This window comes from Petaurus breviceps, unplaced genomic scaffold (assembly GCF_028583685.1).
Source record: "Petaurus breviceps papuanus isolate PSGF00001 unplaced genomic scaffold, PetGlider_PUasm1.0 91041, whole genome shotgun sequence".
NCBI classification, from domain to species: Eukaryota; Metazoa; Chordata; class Mammalia; order Diprotodontia; family Petauridae; genus Petaurus; species Petaurus breviceps.
This window is the reverse complement of record NW_027187400.1, coordinates 11,299,542-11,307,859: the sequence shown is the minus strand read 5'-3', so window position 1 is coordinate 11,307,859 and position 8,318 is coordinate 11,299,542. Positions and strand designations below refer to the sequence as shown.

Here is an 8,318-nt window from a genome sequence, read left to right as displayed (position 1 = left end):
CCTTCCCCAGAGGTCTTCAAGCCAAAGCCAGATGACTGCTTGTCAGCGGTACAGTATAGGGGATTCCTGAGACATGAGGGTCAAACGAGGTGGCCTTGAAGTCTTTCCCCACTCTGAGATTAAGAAGAGAGAGCTGTAAAGGGATCTAGTCACCTCTGCTTGGCCTCCCTCTCGGGAGCCACTATGAGGAGCTAATGCAGCCTTGGATGTGCTCCTAGAGAGCTAAGGGGTTACCATCATTCCTGCATCAAAGGGAACACTGGCTCCAGAGGCAGTCAGTCAATAGTCAGTAAACACTTTTTAAAGCACCCACTATGTGCCAGGCATTGGGCTACACTTTCAATGCTCACTACCCAGGAAGTCATGCTCTCCCCACTGTATCACCTTGCCTCCTGTGTGTCAGAACTGGAATTCGAATCCAAGATGTGTGATTCCAAGCCCATTGTTCTGTACTGGCACGTGAATCCATCGAGCCATAAGCACTGGTTTGGGCCAGCACTCACTCCACGGGTGCCTCTTGGCTCTGGAGGTGGGGGAGAGAATTTTATTCTAGAAAATGGGAGATTCCAGTGTCCTACACTCCTTCTCTTCACTAAGTGAGCGACTCTCTCTCCACTGATATTTGCATTAAAGCAGGGGACAATGTTCTATGTGCACAGAATGACTCTAAGAGTGAAATTTCGGGCCTCTGTAGCTGAATGAAGCTGGTTTGGGAGGGGTCCCTCCAGTTCCATCCAGGTAGATTCTTTGCCATTGTGGATCAAGCCCAGGCCTGGGTTACTGTTCTGTAGCCCAGACCGGCAGGCCCAGGTCTAGGCCTGATAGGATTCTTCAGGGTCAGGTCTGATGCTTGCTTTCTGTCCTGCCACATCCCCAGACCCCTACAAAGTCACAGCCACACACCCTAGTTAAAGAAATAACCATTTTTATAGTGAACACCACTACAATGTGAGTCCAACTGTTTCCCCCCAAATTGCCAGCTTAGCCTGGCAATTAAGTATAAAAACAAGGTTTGGGGGTCCTTAGAAGGAGGGGATAGCAGGAGGGGGGTAGCAGCATCCAGAGTTCATGGTACCTCTTCCAGGGAATGAGCATTCTCTTCCTTTCTCCCTTTTCCACAAGGCATTGGAAGGGGCAGGGGGGGCTGATGTCAGACAGACTATGCCAATTCCTTGAACACAGCAAGGAGTTACTTGGATGGACTGAGGCCAGGGGACAGATGTACCGGTTTGGCCCTTTCACTTTGTCCCCAGGTCTGCACAGATGGGGACATTGGTGGGGTGGTCATCCACCATGTATTGAGAAGTCACTGGAAAATCTGACCATGTCTTGATTTGTGAGGACTGGTTTGCAGAAACGGAGTTGGGGGCAGAGAGGGTAATGACCTTGGTCTGGAACTACAGGGCACCAACTAGCCCCACCCAGGCATGGGCAGGCAGGACTTGACTTGGCTGCCATCTCTTCAGAATCCAGAGGCCAGCCCAGGTCTTCAGACAGCGTGGGTGCCTCATCTCTGAGCTCTGTGAAGACTGTGTTATCACCCTGGAGTGGAGGGTGGACTAGGGCACAAAATGGGAGTGGGCTGGGTACATAAGGGAATCATTGATTACTGGGATGGTGCTGGGGAGAGATTGTGCACGGGGAAGGTACATCTGCCTTAAGATCTGCCCTAAACCAGGCACATTCCTGAGGTCCCCATGGAACACGGGGAGCACCCATTTAGGGTTCTACTTCAGTCCTTTTCCCACGTACTCAGGTTGCCTGTGAGTGGAGTTGTAGACACCTCAGGACTGGCCTAGCTCCAAGGGGAGTCTGGGCATCATGGGGACTCGATGGCCACACGAGAAGACCTCCTGCTGAGTTCATTGTGTTGAGGGTGTGGTGCCCATCAGATAGACCCCTTTGTCTGAAGGAAGAGAGGTCCTAAATTCTCTTTTCACAGGGGCTGACTGTTGGCTGTATCTGGCTTCTCCATAAATAAGTCATTCCCTCCCTGCCCCCGTCCCCTTCTTGGGGCTGAAGGAGACAATTGAGTGGAGCCAGACAGAGCCGAAGGGGCTCGGGATGTTACAGTGACATTTACGCAGCTCATCTTTCATCCACATCCAAGCCAGGGCCCTGCACCAAGAGCATCTATCTGCAGCATCTCCTTCAGCTTTGGCCTGTTTCCTAGATGGACAATGAGCAGAAAACTTGGCCCAGGGCCTGAGGTTGCTGACCCTCCCTGAGCAAGCGGGGGAACATGGGGAGGGAAACCACAGGGCCCTGGGAAGACTCTTCCTACACGCCTAAGCCTAGAGCTGAGAACATAGAGTTCAGAGCCCTGAACCTAGAATTAGAGGCTTTAGCGGAAGGCACCCCAGCCTGGGAGTTAGAAGACCAGGCTTGGAGCTCTCTGCTCTGCGACCTCTGGTAAATCTCTTCTCTTTGGGCCTCAGTTTCCTCGCCTATAAAATGCAGAGGGCACAACACCTTCCTGCTCAGACATTCTATGTTCTGAGGCCCCTCCCAGCTCTGACAACTTATATTTAAGGCCCCTGTCAGCTCTGGCATCCTATGGTCCAGTGTGGGGCGGAGCTGGGGGGGTGGTACTAGGTTCTGCAAAAAGAGATGAGGAGAGGGATCCAGGTTTGGAAAGTGGTTTGCTTTCTGTGTGTTCTTTTTCCCAGGGAGTCATTCATCTCAGGTAGTCCCTTCAATGGGGATAGGTTGGGGTCTATTGTTGGTGTTCCCATTCAAGTGGACGCTCTTTGGAGAACCCCACTGCTCCTTGTAGCAGGAGGCCCAAGGGTTGGGCATGTTGCGGTAAAGGTAACAGTCCATCGGAGTTGTCATGTCTCAGATGTGCCCTTGTTCTCTGGAAAATGCTCCCCCCTCTCCCCATATGCCCTAGGCCCATGGGCTCCTCAGACCTGTCTCAGATGGGATTTAATATTTTTTTTTCCCTTTGCCTAGAAGGGAGTCCGCCCTCTGTGAAGGATGGATGGTCTTTGCTGATTCATTCTTTCCATGGCTGTCCTGCCCCACCCCAAGAAAAGGACATGGAGGGGGAGAGAAGGGGCCAGACAGAACATTTGGCAGAGGGACAGATGCTGACCCCCTAGAGAGGGTCATCTCCCCGGAGGCCTGAAATCTAAGTCCGTATGCAGCCCTCCCACAGCCCACAGAGAGAGAATGGGGATCCTAGTCCCCTAAATGGGCTGGGGTTACTGGTGACTGGGCTGCAAATATATCCCTTGGGAATGACTTTCAGTATTTCATGCAAAACTTTCTCCCCCAACCTGAGGGTGGAGGGTGCCCTGGTCTTCAGTCTGTTCTTTGGCTCCATGCTTTCCTCTCCCCCTACAACCAGAGGCAGAGTCAAAGTATCCATGCCCTAGTCTTGGAGTATAATGGAGAATTTAGGCCTAGAAACCAGGGCAGTTTGGTGGTGGAGTGGATAGATGTTGAGCTTGGAGTCAGGAAGACCTGAGGTCAAATCCACCCTCAGACACTTACTAGCTGTGTGGCCTTGGACAAATCACTTTATCCTGTTTGCCTCAGTTTTCTTAGCTATAAAATGAGCTGGAGAAGGAAATGGTAAACCACTCCAGTATTTCAGCCAAGGAAATGGGGTCACGAAGAGTATGGCATGACTGAAATGACTGAAAGTCTAGGAATCAGGAGACCTGTCCCCAGTTCTGTCCCTGATACTGACTCACTGGGTGACCTTTGGCAAGAGGCCTTTCCTGGACCTGTTTCCCTGTCTTTTGAGTGGAGATAATGATACCTCCCAGCACTTCCCATCCATTGGAAAGAATGAGTTCTCTAAGATGGGAATTCTGATTACTGCCTGTGTGAACTTAGGGAAGTAGCTTGAGACCTTCCCAGGCCTCAGGTTCCTCATTCTTAAACTCTAGGACCAGGTTTCTGAGATCCCTCTCAACTCTTTTAACCTCTGGTAGGAATATGTGCTTGTTATGGGGAAGGTTTGGGGGGAAGAGGGGGTAGGATGGGCCGGGGCTGCTGCCAGCTCTGGGTAGACACCTCTGATGTAGCCTCTTCAGGGCCCCCTCTCCTCTGGGTCAGTAGGTCAGTAGTTCCACGGGGGTCGAGGGGCAGTGAAATCCTTGGACTTGGAATGAGGAGGCCTGGGTTCTAGCCCTGGCTTTGTCAGTTGCTGTGTGATCTCAGACAAGCTGTTTCCTGGATTTCCGTTTTCTTCTCTGTCAAAGGAGGACATTGGATTCATACTGTGATTTTGGGATGATACCAGTGATTCAATGCTCCGTCTCTCAGCCGGGAGGTCCCTACATCTGGGCCAACGTCCCCCAGCAGGGACACTGTGGCCCCTCCAGAGGCCTCTGAGACAGGAAGCAGGGGTGAGCACAACCATTTTCTGAGAGTGATCTCCTGAGCTGTTTCCAGCTGGCTGCTCCTCGAGGAAACCTGATGGGCTGGGGGGCCTTCCTTCACACTGCTCCCCTTCCCCACAGACACCTCAGGGAATGTGGATGCCTGGCCATTGTGGTTATTTGTATATGTTTCTCCCTGAAAGTCTGAAAAGTCTGCATCTACAACAGGCACAGAAAACACTAGCTTGAGGAGGCTTAATGGGGGGCTGGTGTCCTTCTGATCAGCTGGTGAGAGGCGGGGATCAGGGCATGCCCCGGGCCTGGGCCTCTGACCTCTGTAATAAATACTATGAAGACATTAAAAAAAATACAACCAGCATCTTTTTTTTTTTTGGGGGGGGGGTGGCCTTTAAATTAATTTCCCCCTCTGTTCACCCCTTCCTGTTCCTTTGTCTCCATCCTGGGGGCCCGGGGGCCCATCACCGGCACGTGTGTGTCTCCACTAGCCGGTGGCAGTGACGACACTTGACGAAACAACACCAGTGGAACTTGCAGCTGCAGCGCTCGACCACCTCGACCTCGGAGGTGTGGAAGCCGCGGCCGCAGCACAGCAGCTCACAGCCATCGATGGCCTTGGAGGTCTTGTTGCACTGACGGCCCCAGGTGCCCAGCACGCCACTGCGGGCGTCGTGCTCGCAGAAGTCCGGGCTTGGCTCCAGGTACACCAGGTCCTCGTCAGTGTGCGGCTTGAACTGGGAGTTCCTGGGCACGAGAGCTTTGGAGGAGCCCACCCGCCGCTGCTCCACTTCTGTGGCCCCGTCAAACTTCTCCTTGAGCACGTGGCCCACCTTGCGGAAGGGGGGCATGGCCTTCCAGCAGGTCTTCACCTCGCAGGAGCCTGACACACCGTGGCATTTGCATTCCACCCGCATGTGGTTCAGGATGGCCTAGGGGTGGAGAGGGAAGGCTGGGTCATCCAGGTGATGGTGGGAGAGGGAGGTGGGGGAATTGGTGTCCAAGGGCAGGTGAGGACAAGGTGGCACCGAGATAGCATGAATAGAGAAGTCTCCCATCGTGGGATTTAGAGCTGGCCACTTGGTCCAAGCCCCTCATTTTTAGCAAGTCCAACTTTCTTATTTTACAGATAAAAAACAGGCCTAGAGGTATTGGGGAGTGGGATTTGAGGAATGTCAATGTCTCTGGGGAGGAGGACATGGTGGGGAATGCCTTCTGAATGATGGTTTGGGGGAAGCCTGGGTTGGAGGGAAATGTTGGGGGTGTTTATCTGAGGGATGGGGCTAGAGAGGATGTCTGAGGGTCCAAAGGAAGGAGGAGGGTACATCTGGGGCCCAGATTGATGCAGCTGGCTTGGGAAGGTGATGAAAGAGAAAGTTGGGGCAGGCAAAGATGAATGTGGGATATGGTGGGAGTGTGTGGAGAGTCAGAATGGGGGCATAATTGGATCTCATGGGCCACTCCAGCAGTTTAGGTCTGGAACCAATTCAGGACCCCAAAGGAAGAGGAGCATCCTTTCATGCCTGGAGCCCCAGAGCATGGGGAGGGGGCAGGACTGGGAAGCACTTACCTTTCTTCCAGCCTCGTTGTTGTGCAAGTTCATGAGAGCCCGGCTGGAGGAGGCCCCTTTGCTTCTCTCTCGGACATCCACAAAGGACTGGGAGAAGGCCACTCCATAGGCAATGTTGTCTGAACAGCCTGACCATTGGAAGCCTACAGTGGGCAGAGAGCGGCAAGGGTGAGGTTTTGCCTTTGTGCTCACCTTTCTGAGAAGGCCAGACCAGGAAGGCTCCTCCTGGCATTTTGAGCATGGTGATAGAACCCTTCCCTACCCCAAATCCCAGTTTTTCCCTCTCCCCTTCTCCTGGCACTCACCCTCTGGGCTGACCCCATGTACAGTCCGGTCACAGCCACACTTGTCCAGCTCCCCACTGCTACAGGCCCGAGTTACAGCAAAGGCTACCCCTGCAGAGGAGATGGCGTAGACGAAGGCTGCTTCTCGGGTCCCTGTTAGGGCATAAAAGGGGAAGGTGGGTCCATCCCCTTCTCCCTATGTATCTCTTACCCCCCACTTTGTTCAGGGTCTCCCAGAGTCCACTATGCTGACAATACCCAGGGAAGAAAGGTCAGGAAGGAAACAGGACTGGACCTATATGTAGGAAGGACAGTGACGTGACACACCTCTTAAAAATGCCCTCCTTCTACCAGCCTACTACCTAAAAGTTCTGATGTGGCCACTTCTTTGGGTTAAGGCACTGTCTCTAGAGGGTCCCTTGTTACAAGACACTTGGCTCCATGAGAGAGGTTATCATCATAATAACTCATTTCTATAGTGCTTTTCAACTGTAAAAACACTTTCCTCAAAATACCAGTGCAAATCTTATACCCATTTTACAGATGAGACAGGTTGAGAGATATTAAGTAGTTTGTTCAAACTTACAGAGTAAGTGTTGGGATTCAAACCCCTATTCCCTGACGCCAGGTCTGCTGCCCTTACTTTTATACCATACTGCTTCTCTTGGGGGCACATTATATCACATAAACCCATCAGCATTTAAACATGCTGGAAAACTAGTTAAGAGCTCTTGTGTAGCATTGTATGGGAAGGTCCCTTCTAAGACCACTGCACCTTGATTTCCTCCTGTGTAAAACGGGAGGCTTGGATAAAATAGTCTTTCCAGTTCCCTTTCAGTCCTAATATCCTCTGAGTTAGCTCGGCTCATTTTGATAACAAAAGATATTTCTAGCTCACATTTACACAGCATTTTAAAATTTACAATACCCCACCAGACAGGTAGGGTGGTGGATAGATCGCAGGGGTTGGAATCAGGAAGAGACTCATCTCCAAATCCTGGCCTCAGACACTTACTAGCTGTGTGACCCTAAGTCACTTAACCCTGTTTTCCTCAGTTTCCTCATCTGTAAAATGAGCTGGAGAAGGAAATGGAAAACCACTTCAGTATCTTTGCTAAGGAAACCCCAAATGGGGTCATGGAGAATTAGACAAGACTGTACAACAACAGCCACCTGACATGTAGTGAAGGGATTAAAATCTCTATTTTATTGATTAGGACACTTAGGCTCAATAAATTTAAGACTCCTCCAGAGTCAAATAGCCAGTGAACGAATGCCAGCGCCAAGATTCTAACCCAGGGCTCTTCCGACTTAACTTTAGCCTTCTTTCTATTAATGTGCCCCTAATTGGATTGGTAGTGGGGAGAGAAGGACAAAGGAGGAAGGTGTCTGAGTACTCAGGAGAGCGGACGTGGTCATGGTCTGGAGTAGAAGGCAGTTTTCCTCTTGCTTCCTAACTTGGGTGCTGGTTGGCTTCCTTTTCCTTCTCCTTCCCCCATTCCCTCCTGCTTTATTCCTTCCTTTGGGACCCTGGCTGAAAGCCTTCCTACCGTTCTGTCTGCCCCACTGTGTGCTTTCTGAATGGTCCCCAAGCTCCTCCAACCATCCTAGATAATTCCTGACTTTCTGTGTCCCGGGGAAGAAAGGTATTTGCTTTTTTGACCCAAGGTCCATGGAAAGAGATACAAAGAAGCTGCTCTTACAGAATGAAAAAATTTCAGAGTTGGAAAGGATCCCAGTGGCCATTTTGTCCAATTCAAGGCCCTTTACAACACACTGGACAAGTGGTTGCTCAGCCTTGGCTTGAAGCCCTACAGTGACGGGGAACAGACCACCTCCCAAGGCAGCCCACTCCACTGTGGGACAGTTCTCATGGTGAGAAAGTTTTTCCTGATATTGAGCCAAAATTTGACTCTTTGAACCTTGTACTAGTTGCTTAATTCAGATCTCCCCCCTTCCCTTTGGCCCTTGGCCCCTGCCCCAAGTTTTCTCTTAACCGCCCTCATTTGCCTCTTAGATTGATCTCTGAGGCCTTTTACCATCTTGGTTGCCCATCTCTGGACACTCTCCTCCAGCTTGTTAGTGCCCTCCCCTAAAATGTAGTGCCCAGAAGTA

At 51.4% G+C, this 8,318-nt stretch overlaps 1 protein-coding gene across 1 annotated transcript in view; it reads right to left on the bottom strand.

Moving 5' to 3' along the window:
• Positions 1 to 908: 908 nt before the first annotated feature.
• Positions 909 to 8,318, bottom strand: part of WNT4 (Wnt family member 4) — a 49,094-nt gene continuing 41,684 nt past the window's right edge. Inside the window, exons 3-5 of the mRNA XM_069079129.1 lie at positions 6,225 to 6,356; positions 5,920 to 6,062; positions 909 to 5,281 (exon numbers count right to left, since the gene is read on the bottom strand). Coding sequence (XP_068935230.1) covers positions 4,814 to 5,281; positions 5,920 to 6,062; positions 6,225 to 6,356 — 743 coding nt within the window. The 3' untranslated portion in view covers positions 909 to 4,813. The remainder of the gene's footprint in view (positions 5,282 to 5,919; positions 6,063 to 6,224; positions 6,357 to 8,318) is intronic.